This window comes from Artemia franciscana, chromosome 15, assembly GCF_032884065.1.
Source record: "Artemia franciscana chromosome 15, ASM3288406v1, whole genome shotgun sequence".
NCBI lineage: Eukaryota > Metazoa > Arthropoda > Branchiopoda > Anostraca > Artemiidae > Artemia > Artemia franciscana.
In genome coordinates, this window is record NC_088877.1 from 15,620,958 (window position 1) to 15,636,722 (window position 15,765).

Below are 15,765 nucleotides of genomic sequence, written 5' to 3' on the forward strand. Positions count from 1 at the left end.
TCAGCGATGTGCATGCTTCCGTGAGCTTTGTTAGAGAGTGAAAAGCTTTTCATCGCAAGGGAGATAAAAAAAAAACGACAAGTGCACGGTTAGAAAGTTGATAACAACGTAACAATCTAACTTTGGTTTCATAAGACAGACCAGATTGCCTGATGGCATATAGTAAATTCAGACTGATGGCACAAGGTGTTTTTGGAGGAACAAAATACCGAAATCTGCTAATTTTTGATTCAAAAAAAATTTCCTAGTCCTTAGTGACGATGATATGAATGAATATAAACTAAGGTGAAATTTATCAATCATTTCCTAACTACTATAACTAACAAATAACAGCAGAATCAAGCCATCTGAGGCCAAAACAGCTTCAAGTACTCCTCCTCGCTCCTAGTCTTTTCAAAGCATCCCTCTTTACACCCTCCCAAGAAATTTCAATTTCCCTAAAATCTTTTCTTACGAGATCCTCTCACCTAATCAGGGACAACCTGCTTTTTGTTTGGCCCTAGATGGTTTCCCGACAAGAAGGGTTTTGGGCAATCTATCATCATTCATCAATAAAACTTGTTCTAGCAATCTCAATCTTTCCCCCGTTATAGTCCTAAAAGCGGGATTGAACCAGATTTTTCGTACAGTTTACTGTTTGAGATACAGTCAGTCAGTCGGGTACCCAAAGCAATCTGTAGGCAATTGCTCTCAAAAACATCTAGCACGTCCTCCTCCGTTTTTCGGAGCACCCACGCTTCAGGACCATTCTAACCGCTATTATCATTATAGCTTCTACTATTCTAATCTTGGTTTGTAGATTGTTCTTCCTATTCTTACAAAGTTTTTGTAACCATGAAAAAACAGCTTTTGCCTTGCCTATTCTATTTTTAACATTTTCACTGCACCCACCATCCCTATTAATAATTGATTTGACAAAACTTTTCCTTCTTTTTTTTCTTGAGAAGAAAAGTACAGAGCTCCATTAAACCAAAATGAGCAGAAATAAATTCAAATTTTCTTTGAAGCGTAAAACAACCACAAATCATCATCAATAAATAAATGAAACCCAAAACGAATGGAAATTATGATAAATAACTGAGTCAAACTCCAAACATGCAAAAATTACCATGTGTAGGGCTGACAACCCCCTATGCCTTCTCAAGACCATAACATAATTTGCATTTTACTGAAAAAAAAACAAAAAATTACCGTGGTTTTTTATTTTAATATACATATACTGATATTTATTCCTTAAAGCTTCAAAATTTTTTTTTATTCAATAGAGTAAAATAGTGAAAACATGTAAAATCTACTTTGTTTTTAGTAAAGTGTCAATTATGCTCTGGACTTGAGAAGCCATGGGGTTAACGTCCGCCAAAATATTTCTCAAAAGCTTCCCCTTAATACTCTTAGCTTGTGTAGTAGCAATAGTTGTAGCAACAATAGTAGCAGTATGCGCATAGAACTTCTTGTTTCTTCAGCATCCTCCTCGACACACGCTGAAAGTTTCAACTTAATACCATCAACTGTTCCTGAAGCATTTTTGACAGTCCTCTTAACAACCTGTGATGGCATATTGTTCCATACAGTTTCATTACATCCCGAATTTTTCGCCTTGATACTCTTAGTTTTGATAGCAGTAGCAGTAGTAGTCGCCTTCATACCCTTAGTTTTAATAGCAATAGTAGTAGCGGCAGAATTATTTGTAGTAGCCTTAGCTTTAGTGGCAGTAGTAGTCGTAGAAGTAGTAAAAATAGTAGCAGCAGCAGTACTATGAGAAGAAACAGTAGCATTAGAATGCAATATAACAGTATAAAAGTAGAATTAGGACCAAATATTTCCTTTTGGTTAGTTCAGCATCCCCCTACAAAAATCTATTAGTTTCAACTTCGCCCACCAAACTGTTCCTATGACGTTGCTTAAAAAAGATATTGCATAAAAATAGTTTTTTCAAGTATTTATTTTGGGTTCAGACTTAATGCTAACCAGCTGGGATATGAGGCTCGAATACACAGGGGTAAAAATCACACAAAAAATTACTCTTAAAGCATACATGATTAAAAAATTATACATGGCTCTTTACGCTAGAGAGCTGCTTCGAAAAAAGTATACAACATATTACACGTCTTTCGAATATAAAAACTATGCTCACAATGAAGCGTAGAAGCGTACCATCTCTGATCCTATGGTCTTATGGTGGGCGATTTGCTTTGTTCAGCGTTACCAAATAGCTGTTCATTATAAGACTTAGTGAACCTTAATGCACAACAAACTCTTCTACAGATTTTAAAAGCCTGGTTTCATGAGCCAAAGAGATTATTATAAAAACAGACAGAAGGTAACGAAATGAATGTACCCGTAAAAAAATTACGAAGCTGTCCACTTTACACGGAAAAGTGAAATTGCTAAAAAATGGTCTTTATTTTTTAATTATAGAATATAAATAAGTTTTAAGCAAAGTGTTTGAGCTCAATCAAATAGTTTGTGGTAACGAGCTGTGTAATGGACAACGTGGCTAAAAAGTAACCGAAACTATAAAAAAAAATTGATATCAACAGCTATATCAAAAGAATTCGTATATTATGCTGATTTCCAATATATACTATATATACTATCCAATATATACCGAAACTAGTTGGGCAAACTACATTTTAACATGATGTGTGGCCGTAACCTCTCTGTCAATTGTCGGTCCTTTAAAATACCCTCAGGCTCTAGCAATCAGACTTAGTTTGTAGCAGTTCAGCTGAGGCAATATTCCTATGAGAAATTTTCCATTATGGTTGTAGGTATAACTGGACTGATGCTAACACCAGTGTTTGAACCGAATTTCATTATACAACTTAAATAAAGGTATCATTTCCTCCCTCCCTTCCTAAGATCTAATTCAACTAAGTGTATGCGATCAGATCCAATGCACTAGCGCTGACGAGCAAAGGACTTACTGAATTCCTTGTATTTGTTATCCCAGCCACTTCATATGGTAACATTTCAGGAGGACTATAATCCGAACTTGATATTTTTGAACATTATGTTCCCCTTATCCAGGTACTTACAGATAAAAAAACAGATAAAAAACTGGTTTAAGCAGATGAAAAACAGTTCTTAACCCATTTTAGACGTTTTAATGGGATGATGTCCCTAAGTATGTTTTTTTGATGAATTTTGCTGGACTTTGCCCAGAAATTTTCGTTTTTTTCAACCTATTTGGATAAGTTTTTTAGCCCTTTTTTAGGGCCGATTTTCAGCTATCAATATTTTCTTTATCATAGCTGCAGTTTCCAAATATTATAATCTTTATCTATTGCTAAGACTTTCAAGCGGAGAGACAATGATATTTTGATAGTTTTTGGGCTTTTAGCCCCCTCCAATTCAAGAAAAATTTGTGGTTGTCTATACCCAGTGAACAACTCTTGAAATTTCCAAACCAATCGGACATCCAAAATCAAACATTCCTGCCTTTTCCATTATAAAAATTGTGTGTAAACAATGGACAACTCACATAATTTAGGGCGCTCGCACCTTTCTCTTCATGGATTATTTTGTCCTGAGGGTGTATTTACTGAACCTCTCAACTATTCTGATTAAAATGGATATCAGGAAATTTTGATCCAATGCATGAAGGAATACGAGGTGCCCTTTGGTAAAAAGAGCATAGGAGGTGGGCTACTTTTCTTCAAATCTCCTTCGATGCTTAAATAGAACACTAGAAATTTTAACTTTTAATTCATGAACCGCCTCCCAAGTCTTACAACCACATAAATGTCAAAATATTAAAATAAATGTCAGTATTAACCGATAGACTTTGAAATAACAACCATTTTAAATTTTAATTGATTGACCGTTCTAAAACTATCCATTAAACATAATTTGTCCTGATTACAATACTTGTATGATATAGACCTACCTAGTGTTCTACTAATATGTTTCTCTGACGCTCAATCCTAATGAAGTATACCGATGTAAGATAAAAATGTTATATTTCAGAAACAAATTTGGGCATTATGCTCGCACATTAGGGGGGGGGGGTAAAGTATATCGGGGCCTGCATGCCTATTGTGTTAGGTATAATTTTTTGCATATTATGTAGTAAGAATTGTTTTCTAACAGACACGGTCCAAATACTTTACCCCCTCCCCTAATGTACAAATGTATATCACAAATTATATATTTTCCATCTGTTCTGTCACTTATCTTTGTCTTGTCTTACGCTAAGCTGAAGAAACTAACGAAAAACAACAGTTCTATAATAACAAACAACAGAGAGATAAAACTAAAAAAAAATAAAAAATAAAACAAGACTACGGCCAGTAGAGAAAAAAGAGAGGAAAGACTAAAACAACGCGGATATTTTGCCTGTACGTAAACTAGACGTCCTCAGGACAAGATAAAAAAGCAAAAAAAAAAACACCAAACTAAAAACAAATAGAACCACCAAAAACGCGGGAAAAAAGCTACTAGAGTTACTTCAGCGAGATTTTCAAAGCAACTTGCGTCAATTTATGAACAACCTGAACGGTGGGGCGTATATCTTACGAGTGCTCCGATTACTTTTGAAAAAAAACCTCCAACCATTAGGAAAGGGAATTTTAATTTTGTAGAACGTATCCAGCTCACTAAAATAAAATTGAAGCCATAAGAGATCTATCTTAAATTTTCTAGTAATTTGCTATGTAAAGATAGCAATAAACAAGAGCTAAGAGCTCATATGGCACTTGTGACGAGGTCGGAAGATCCAAGAGCTCATATGGCCTGAATATGAATATGGAAGAAGCCAAATTTGGCCTAGAAGCCAAATTTCTAATTTTTCCTCTCCTTTCAACTCCCCAAGATGGTCGAATTGGCAAAAATAACTTTATCAAGTCAATATGTGCAGGCTCCTGACACGCCTTCCAATTTTCATCATCCTAGCACATCCAGAAGCACCAAACTTGCCAAAGTACTGGACCCTCCCTAACTCCCCCAAAGAGAGCGGATTCAGTCCAGTTACGTCAATCACGTATCTACGACATTTGCTTATTCTACCCACCAAGTTTCATCCCGATCTCTCGACTCTAAGCTTTTTCCAAGATTTCTGGTTTCTACCTCCAACCCCTCCTAACGTCACTAGATATGATAGGGATTTAAAATAAGAGCTCTGAGACATGAGTTGCTTCTAATTATCAAATTTCATTAAGATCTGGTCACCCGTTCTTAAGTTACAAATACCTCAGTTTTTCTAATTTTTTCGAATTAGCATTCCCCCTCCCATATCCCCCAGACAGAGCAGATCCATTGAAGCTATGTCAATCATGTATCTAGAACTTGTGCTTATTCTTCCTATCAAGTTTCATCCCGATATCTCCACTCTAAGTGTTTTCCAAGATTTCCGGTTTCAAAGATTTCTGTTTCCCCCTCCAATCCCCAATGCCCCTGGAAAATGGAGCATCTGAGACATAGGATCTTTCTATATATCAAGTTTCATTAAGATCTGATCACCCATTCGTAAGATAAAGAAACCTCAATTTTCAGGTTTTCTAAGATTTCCGGTTTCCATCTCCAACTTCCCCCAATGTCACAGGAGCTGGTTGTGATTTAAAATAAGAGCTCTGAAGCACAGGATCCTTCTAAATATCAAATTTCATTAAGATATGATCACCCGTTCGTAAGTTATAAATGCCTCTTATGTTCTAATTTTTCTAAATTACCCTCCCCCCAGCTCCCCCAAAGAGAGCGGATACGGCTCAGTTGTGTCAGCTACGTATCTTGGACTTGAGCTTATTCTTCTCACTAAGTTTCATCCTCATCTCTCCACTCTAAGTGTTTTCCAAGATTTCTGGTCCCCCCCCCCCAACTCTCCCAATGAAAATGGATCTGGTCAGCAATTAAAATAAGAGATATGAGCTACGAAGTCCTTCTAAATATGAAATTTCATTAAGATCCGATCACTCCTTCCTAAGGTAAAAATACCTCATTTTTTCTAATTTTTCAGAACTAACCCTTCCCCAACTCCCCCAAAGAGAGTGGATCCGTTCCAGTTATGTTAACCACGTATCTAGGACTTGTGTTTAGTTTTTCCAGTTTTGGTTTAGTTTAGTTGAGATCCAGTTGGAATTTAAAATAAAAGCTCTGATAAACAATATCCTTGTAAATATCAAATTTCATTAAGATCCGATCACTTGTTTGTAAGTTAAAAATACCTCATTTTTTCCAAATTAACTGTCCCAGATGGTCGAATCAGGGAAAATACTATTTTAAATTTAATCTGGCCTGGTCCCTGATACGTCTGTCAAATTCCATCGTCCTAGCTTATCTGGAAGTGCCTAAACTAGCAAAACCGGGACAGACAGACAGACTGACCGACCAACAGAATTTGTGATCGCTACATGTCACTTGGTTAATACCAAGTGCCATAAAAAGAGTTCAGTACCCAATGAAAAATTACTACACAAAGTGTAGTTGAAGATAAATGTATGTGTGCTAACTGACACAGTTCCGAACATGAGCCATTTGTAAAATTAAAGTATTAAAGTCACAGAAAAAAACTCAATTATAACTCATTTGGTTTAATTTTACATAATATTTTGTAGTAGTTTGTTTTTTATAAAAAACTATGGATAGAAAGGTGACTAATCCGATGGTTAGACAGGCTAAGTTCCAACTCGGGTGAAAATAAGCTTACACCGTGCCTTGATGAAAAACGAGCTCAGGGCAGAGCTACCAAATTTCAGAGATTTGTTTCAAAATACGCCAAGTATGAGATAAGTAAGCTAAGTACAACTGAAAAAATCAATAGTGTTTTGACTCTGCTCAAAACAAAGTAATTCTAGCCTGAAGATAGAATATTTGCAACACTGACCTGATTTTGACCCCGGTGGTCACAGAAAGGTGACTAATCCGATGGTTAGACAGGCTAAGTTCCAACTCGGGTGAAAATAAGCTTACACCGTGCCTTGATGAAAAACGAGCTCAGGGCAGAGCTACCAAATTTCAGAGATTTGTTTCAAAATACGCCAAGTATGAGATAAGTAAGCTAAGTACAACTGAAAAAATCAATATTGTTTTGACTCTGCTCAAAACAAAGTAATTCTAGCCTGAAGATAGAATATTTGCAACACTGACCTGATTTTGACCCCGGGTGGTCATAGAGAAATGCCTTACAGATGTGCGAGGTACCTCCATATGAGGCATGTAGACAGAGGAGACCTTTTCCATGGGGTTCCATAATGAAAGCCAGGGCACCCACGCCCAGGGCCATAAATTCAGGCGGAGGACTAAAGACTCAAATGTAAACCCAACAGGGCCCACTGGCGTGTCCACACGTCCTGTGAGTTAAAAACCTTCTCTAAGAGTTGTTTAAATTCCATGGTGACACAGAACACCATCGCAGGAGGATCTTCTATGGGAGAACAACTACGACAGGGCATAAGATTCAAATCTATGGACAACAGCATCTGCAAAGGGTTACCTTGACCCTTTCGGGGTACCTGCAAGACTGGGGACCTTGCGGTCAACTCTATTCCAACTTGAGGAGTGGTGTTCCTTGAGGAAATTATATCCTAGCAAACGAAACAGCATTCCCACGGGTTTCTGATTAATGGATAATTGTTCTGGGCTTGGTCTGTCTTGACGATTGTTTTCGGGCTGAAAAACCCCTTCTTAGCTGATTTATCTACTATGGGAATTCTCCCCATAGTAGCATAATATTTGCAGGCATGAATATATAATGAGTTGGAGGTAATTGGCTTGAGACTGTCTGTGAAGGATTTCCACCGTTGTTGATAGAAGAGTATCGCCAAGTGCTAAAAACGATGTTGTGACCAAGATGAGCCAAAGATTGCACAAAGTCTCCATTTATGCTGCAGGTCCCAGGGACTTCTTGCTTTCCGGTTCTAAGCCAGCTAAAGTTCTTCGGTGTAGACTTGAGAAGTTAAGTAACCACCAAGCTGCACTGTTATCCGGGATCATTGCTTTTCCTGATGCAAAAATAATTTCAATGATTTAATGAATATGAAAACTGGAACTTGGAATGTTACAAAATTGAAAAATGACCATCATATCGACATTTTGACTGACGAATTGAGACGATTCGAACTGGACTTATTAGGGTTTCAGAAACGCACATCTCAGGGGTATGAAGCACGCAATTAGGTGTTATAGAATTTGTTTCCTAGGGTAGGAAGGATAGGGTACAAAGACAAAGAGTAGGGCTGATGATAAATAAAGAGGCTCCTAAGTTTTGTTCAGGCTGGGAAGGTATAAATAATAGAATACTAATTTCTCATTTTATGACTAAAAAATTTAGCGTATCAGTTATAGTAGTATATGCCCCTGTAGAACTGACTGACGGAGATGCCAGTGACTGCGATGAATTTTGCTTACAGCTACAAGAGCAAGCAGACAGGGTCCCAGGTAGAAATATGTTTTTACTAGGAGATTTTAACGCCCAGGTTGGTTGAAATAGGGATAGATGGTATCCTAGCCTAGGTAAATTTGGTGTAGGAAAAGAAAAAAAGTAATGGCTTTGGATTTTTGTAATTTTGTAGGTATAACAATCTATTTGTAACTAATACGGTGTTAAGTCATAAAATGGCCAATAAGTTAACAAGGTAAACATATTGTGGTAAGACAGCAAACGTTATTGATTATGTTATAGTAAACTGAAGACAGGCAGAATCAATACAAGATAATAGGGTATATAGGAGTGCTGTTACTGATGACAAAAGAAAAGACCCCAATCTAGTAGTGTCGAGGGTAAATTTAAGGCTGAAATTTAGAAACGATAACTACCTCCCGGGAGGTTATGATGTTGGTGGAATCCAGGATGAAAATTTGAGAGAAACTTTCCAGGAACAGTTAAATACTGAATTTGAGAGTCTAAAATTTGACAATATTGAAGTTGGTTGGAATAATTTTAGAAAACCAATTTGTGAAGTTGCTGATGGTGTCATAGGGAAGAAATTTAGGACTACAGCTTGGAATATTAGCGAAAAAGCTTAATGTTTAATAGAGAGGAGAAGGGGCTTGTACAAGAATTATCTGAGTGATAGGTCATATGAAAACAAAAGAAATGTAAAGAAATTGGAAAAAGCATTAAAATATTAACTAAGGAGGTGTGGAGTGGAAGCCATGGCTAAAATTGCTTGGGATCTGATGTTAATAAATTGAGAGGGAGTAATCAATCCGGACTTGTCCTAGTTAAAGATAGATAGGAACGGGGTCACAATTACTGGTAAGGAAAAATTTAAAGTGAAAGGGAAGAACATTTTGAGAATCTTCTAAACCGAGAAAGAGTTACAGAAAAAGATATAGAAGAAAATGAAAAAGTTTGAGATACCTTGGATGTGAACGAAGATTTGTTTTGTGAGGAAGAATTAGTGACAATACTAAAAGGATTAAAAAAAAGGCTCCAAATGGTGAAAGTGTGAAAATTGAGTTTATTAAATATGGTGGCTCTGAGGTTAGAAATAAGTTAATGAAGATTATGAATGTGATTTTTGAAAAAGGGAAGTACCTAACGATTTAGGAAAACTTTAATTAAACCAGTGTATAAGAAAGGTGATAAGAGCGAGTGTGGTAATTACTGAGGTATTAGTCTGGTATCTGTAGGTAGTAAATTACTTAGTAATATGATATTTACTTGACTAAGAGATGGTGTAAAAAAGTTTTAAGAGAAGAACAGTGAGATTTTAGAAAAGGTAGAGGATATGTCGACCAAATTTTCACAAGATTAATAATTGAGAAGTGCCTGAGTTGTTAAACACCTTTGGTCCTCAAGTTTATAGAAATTGAGAAAGCATTCGATTCTGCTGATAGAAGAGCTATAGAAAGGGCCTAATGCTTGTATGGTATACCAGACAAACACATTAAAGTGATTAGTGCTATGTACGAGAACAAAACTGCTGCAGCTAAGGTAGGAAATTAGGTTAGCAGCTGGTTTTGTACTAAATCGGGAGTTAAACAGGGTTGTGTTCTATTCCACTTTATATATATTGTTTTGATGGGCTTTTGTCTTAAGGAGCACAGGAAAGACAATGGGAGACCACAGAATCAAATGGGGAGGAAAAACTCTTCTGGACTTGGATCATTCCGGTGATTATAGCACCCTAGATGAAACTGTGAGCAAAATGAATGAAGTTTCAGCGGTTTTGCGAGTTCAGGGTGCTAGAATAAGTTTTAAAATAGATGTTGAGAAGACTGAGTCACTAAGGCTAGGAATAAGTGAAGATGAAAAGGTGACGCTGGGTAACTAAAAGATTGATTAGGTGGGCAGATTTACTTACCTTGGTCGCATTATTGACGACGGTGGGAGCAGTGAAGATGCTGAAAGTAGAATAGCCAAGGTTCATGGTGTTTTTAAACAGTTAAAAAAAAGTTTGTAAAAATAGGAAGATAACTATCTGCGAACCGACATTAGAATATTAGAAGCTACAGTGATGACAGTGGTCAAGTATGGCTTTGAAGCATGGGCGTTCCAAAAAGCGGATGAAGATTTGCAAGATGTATTCCAGAGAAATTGTCTACGGATTGTTCTGGGTACTCGGCTGACTGACCATATTTCAAATAGTAGGTTTTAGGAAAATGTGGTTCAATCCCGCTACCTAGGGCTATAATGAAAGAAAGGTTGAGATGGCTAAGGCACTTTGTGTGGATGAACGATGACAGATTGCCGTAGATTGTCCTTTTCGGCCAATAGTCTAGGGCTAACCGGAAAGCAGGCCATCCTCGTCCTCGTCATAAAGAAATATTTAAAGAAAATAGGAACTTCCTAGGAGGGTGTAAAAATAGAGCCTTTGAACAGACTGGGAGGGAGGAGGAGCGTGCGCAGCTGAGTTGGCCTCAGGCGGCTTGGTGCTGCTGTTAGTTGCTACAGTAGTAGTAAAAGTTTATGAGTGGCTTATTTGCGAGCTAATTTGAGATAATATAAAATGGGGGTCGGCGTTTCTCCCCCCAGAAAATTCCCCCTTTGCATACAAACGACCTTTGAATATAACTTAGTAATTCCTTATATATAGTGTTCGCTTTTTATATATTGTATGACCTATACTCACAAATTCTACGACAAAATTGATTATTCAAATTACCTATGAAATCTAGCTCAGGTTGTGCAGACTTAGATATCTTTGATGTCCACCTAGGGCAACTCACTAAATCACTGGCTTCAGTGTCATTTGGCCGTTCTAGAAAAAAAAAATATATTATTATGCATACAAATCAAATAATAAAAGTCGTACAGTAGTGTCAAACTACACCGGGATTACTGATAATACTACTAACAGCTCATCGGGCCAGTAAGTTGCTTAGGGCTGTTATAGCACAAAATCGTGTCAGTTTCATTGCTTTAAAATCATGAGCTTTTGACCAACATTTCATAAAATTTTAAGCTGACTTTATAAGAATTCTTACTGATTTCAAAACAAAATCGGTATTTTCTAGCTTTCGTATTTTTTATATATTACCTAACTTAACTTTCAGAAGATTCATCTAAAATGTGGCGTTTCATTTTGGAATAAGTTAGGATAATAGAGCAGGTCTTACTTGAATTAAGAAAAAAAATGTGCATGTATATGTATACGTAGGTAGGTAGGTTTTTATTTTTATCCACAATATAAATATAAATAAAAATGACACTACTAATAAATTATTGCAGCAAAAAGAAAGTCCTAAGGACCTGTGCTGCAAATTCGTGTGATGATTTATATATTATAAATAAATATCTAAAGACAGCAACTCACGATTATCCACTTAGCCTATCTTATATATAAAAAAACAACAACACATACACATGAACACAATACAGCAAAAAATACTATTAATTATTTTTTATCGGTTTCAGCACCCACCCCACCCCAAAAAACTGCAAAAAATATCAAAAACCTCCCGTCCTTTAAATTCTATTAGTTAAATATAATGTTTTTAATTTACTTTTAAACCCATATAAAGTGACAGACTCCCTGGTGCAAGCCAGCAGATTATTCCAAACAGAAGGCCCCAGATTATGAACCATATATGATGATCTGACTGTTTTTCTTTTTTGTGGGTTAAAAGTTGTGAATTTTTGTATCATAATTATGGTCCTCCTGATTCATGGGAAATATCCATAAAAATACTCAAGGTATATATGTTTCGTGCTTTGGAACACAAAAGTTAATTCTTGGTAGTCAAGAATCTGACTAGCATTTAAAACATTACACCAGGAAAAGCTAGCAATTGTTTTGGATCCAACCTGCTCTTTTATGTCCGCAGTCAATCGAATGCTTTTATTTTGCAAAATCTGGATCCTTTTATAATTATATTTATAAAATTGCTGGCCCAATGAACGCAACGGTCCCAAGTCCGCAAATGAGGAGGGTTGGGCTGTGGGCTTGCAACCCACACCCGGGACCTTGAGGGGCAGCACTCAGGGGAAAAACAACTGCAACTGAAACGTCTACAACAGCCTCGGATACATCACCTCCCCAGATAACGACCCCTGCATGCCCCCGGAACCGATTTTTGACTGCGAAACATAATCTAAAGATGGGTTTTTGGAACGTGAGAACGATGAACCAGATATCCAAGATAGAGCAAGTTCTTAAAGAGATGAGACAATACCTCATCGATATACTCGTTCTCAGTGAAATAAGGTGGACTGGAAATGGATTAGAGAAGTTCGGTGAAGGATATGTCATGGCATTTAGTGGTCACCCTTCCGTCCACCGCGCTGGTGTAGGACTTCTGATGTCGCCACTTGCACACAAAGCAATGACAAACTGGAACCCAGTTAACGAACGTATAATGACAGCTCACTTCGTATCAAATCACACAAAAATGAACATCATCGCATGCTACGCTCCAACTAACGAAGCTGATGAAGAGGGGAAAGATGCTTTCTATAACATGCTACACTCGGTCACCAAAGACGTTCCCAGGCATGATGTACTCTGCGTGGTTGGCGATCTAAATGCTAAAGTTGGTGCAGACCGCCAGTACTGCCCTGAAGTTCTGGGCCCACATGGCATGGGGGAGATAAATGAGAATGGCACACTCCTAATCGATTATGCACTAAGCAACGATTTGATAATAGGTGGTAGTATGTTCGACCATAAAACGATTCACAAGTACACATGGGTGTCCCCCGAGGGCCGAACGAAGAATCAAATCGACCATTTCCTCATGTCAAGACGTTGGAGAAGTAGCCTATGTGACGTGAGGGGTTTTCGAGGAGCGGATGTTAATTCAGATCACATCCTGACGATAGCCGAAGTAAGAATCAAACTGAAAGCTCAGAAGCGGAAAATTAACACTGCAACACATAAACAATTTGACACCGATAAGCTGAAAGATCCTGACATCCGTAAAAACTTCTGCATATCTCAACATAACGGATTTGAAGCGTTAAATCTGCTCGACGAAGCCAATGACTTTGATGTTGAGAATACATGAACCTCAGTCAAGAGTGTGTACCATGACGTTGCGAAGGCCAACCTTGGCTTCAAGAAAAGAAAGAAAGAAGAATGGATATCGGATGACACCTGGAAATACATCAGTAAACGCAAGGAGACCCGAACGCTTATCCTGAATACGTCGAGCCCAGAGCAAAAAGCCCAATTACAGCTCCGCTACAAAGAAGAGGATAAAGCGGTGAAAAGAAGTGCCAGGAAAGACAAAAGAATTGCCATTGAGAGAAAAGCAGCGCTTGCAGAAGAAGCTGCAAAGAAAGGAGACTCAAAAATGGTTTATCAACTAACAAACGAGATAGTTGGAAAGAAAACAAATCGTACATCCCTTGTAAAAGATGAAATTGGAGACGTTATTTCGGATCCACAGAAAACTGACGAGAGATGGGCCTCACATTTCGAAAAAGTCTTAAATAGGCCCAGACCTGGTGATCCAGAAACAGTACCGGATACGCCATTTTTACAAATTGACGTAAGTGCTGACCCACCCAGCACGGAAGAAGTGACGACAGCTGTGAAAAAGCTGAAAAATGGACGTGCACCTGGAGTCGATGGGATCACGGCAGAGATGCTGAAAGCGTCCCTTCGAGCCTGCATATTCGTATGGACTGCTCTTCTAGTGGCCATCTGGAACAACGACAAAGTCCCAAAAGATTGGACCAGAGGGATACTGGTCAAACTCTTCAAGAAAGGCGATGCACAAATTTGTGACAATTGGAGGGGCATCAATTTTACGTCTGTGCCTAGTAAAATACTAGCCTCAGTAATACTACAATGCCTAAGAGCAGCCCTAGACTCACATCTCAGGGAAGAGCAACATGGGTTCCGACCTGGTAGGTCTTGCTCTGATCTTATTTTCATTCTTAGACTGATGGTGGAAGAGTCCAGAGAATGGAGCAAAAAACTGTACCTGCTCTTCATTGATTTTGAAAAGGCGTTCGATTCTGTTGACCGAGACACTTTATGGAAGATTTTGAAATATTACGGAGTACCTGATAAACTAGTCAAAATGATAATCGCACTATATGAGGATAGTGAATGCTGTGTACGCACAGAAAATGGGGACACGCGTTTCTTCAAGATAATGTTGGCGTCAAGAAAGGGTGTGTCCTATCTCCGTTTCTGTTTGTCATTGTAATGGACTATATTCTACGGCAGTCTTCAGGCATTGGAGTGAAGATTGGCAGCCGACAGATCTCTGATCTGGACTTCGCAGATGACGTTGTTCTTCTTGAAGAAGCGAAACTGCGACTGCAGCTGCTACTCGACGCCATAGACGAAAAGGCCGAGAAAGTGGGACTTGCAGTAAATGTCAGTAAAACAAAGAGTATGGCCACGTCTGACTCCCCGCTCATATTAAAATGAAAAAATAAAACTATTGAGCAGGTCAAGGAATTTAAATATCTCGGGAGTTGGATCGAATACGATGGTGAAATAGCCAACGAAATCAAGAGGAAAATTGGACAAGCGACATCGGCTTTTAGTAAGTTGAAACCAGTCTGGCGCAGTAGTAAATACTCTATGCGCTTGAACCTCCGCCTCCTGAATAGCAATGTGATGTCCATCCTCCTCTATGCTAGTGAATGCTGGAAACTAAGCACCCAGCTAGAGAAACGTGTCCTAGCCTTTGAAAACATGTGCCTTAGGAGAATCCTGAACATATCATGACAGGAAAAGGTCACCAACATAGAAGTTCGCCGACGAACCGGTCAGCCATTAGTTACTGACCTTCTGAAACGTAGGAGATGGACATACCTTGTCCACGTCCTCCGTATGCCAGAGGATCGACTCCCATATACAGTATATGATTGGCGCCCCGAGGGGAGGCGAAAAAGAGGTCGACCAAGACACACCTTACGACGACAGTACGACCGAGACCTGAGAAATGCGGAGTTGTCTCTTCAACCACAGTGGGAGGACGTCACGGCTGCAGCTCAGCTCCGAGATGTCTGACGAGGTTTCGCAGACGCCCTATGAGTCACCCCTGGCTCTGGAGGATCTAAGGTCTAAGGTAAGGTAAGGGAAAAATAAATGACTTCTTGATTCATTAAAATCTTGAATGGAAATGTTTTTTTTTTTTTTTTTTACTCATCTCAGAATTCCTAGACCCCTAGCCATTTTCGCACCAATAACATTACAATGCTTTTTACAACTAATATTATTATCTAAATAAAACCCCAAACACCTAATTTCAAAAACTTGTTTAATGGGTAAATATCCAAGAAATATGTTATTATTATCAATAAGTAACCTCTTTGTTCTACTAAAAATGGTATAATTTGCTTTAGATGCATTAACTGCCAGGCAACTACCAACTGTAAAACTGCGTAAACTTTCAAGTGCTAAGTTAGCCTTATGTGTGACT

The 15,765-nt window shown here is 38.2% G+C and overlaps 1 protein-coding gene across 1 annotated transcript in view; it reads right to left on the bottom strand.

The window, feature by feature from the left end:
* LOC136036541 (SCY1-like protein 2) overlaps positions 1-15,765 on the bottom strand; it is a 116,366-nt gene that overhangs the window by 39,505 nt on the left and 61,096 nt on the right. Inside the window, exon 5 of the mRNA XM_065718846.1 lies at positions 11,046-11,141. Coding sequence (XP_065574918.1) covers positions 11,046-11,141 — 96 coding nt within the window. The remainder of the gene's footprint in view (positions 1-11,045; positions 11,142-15,765) is intronic.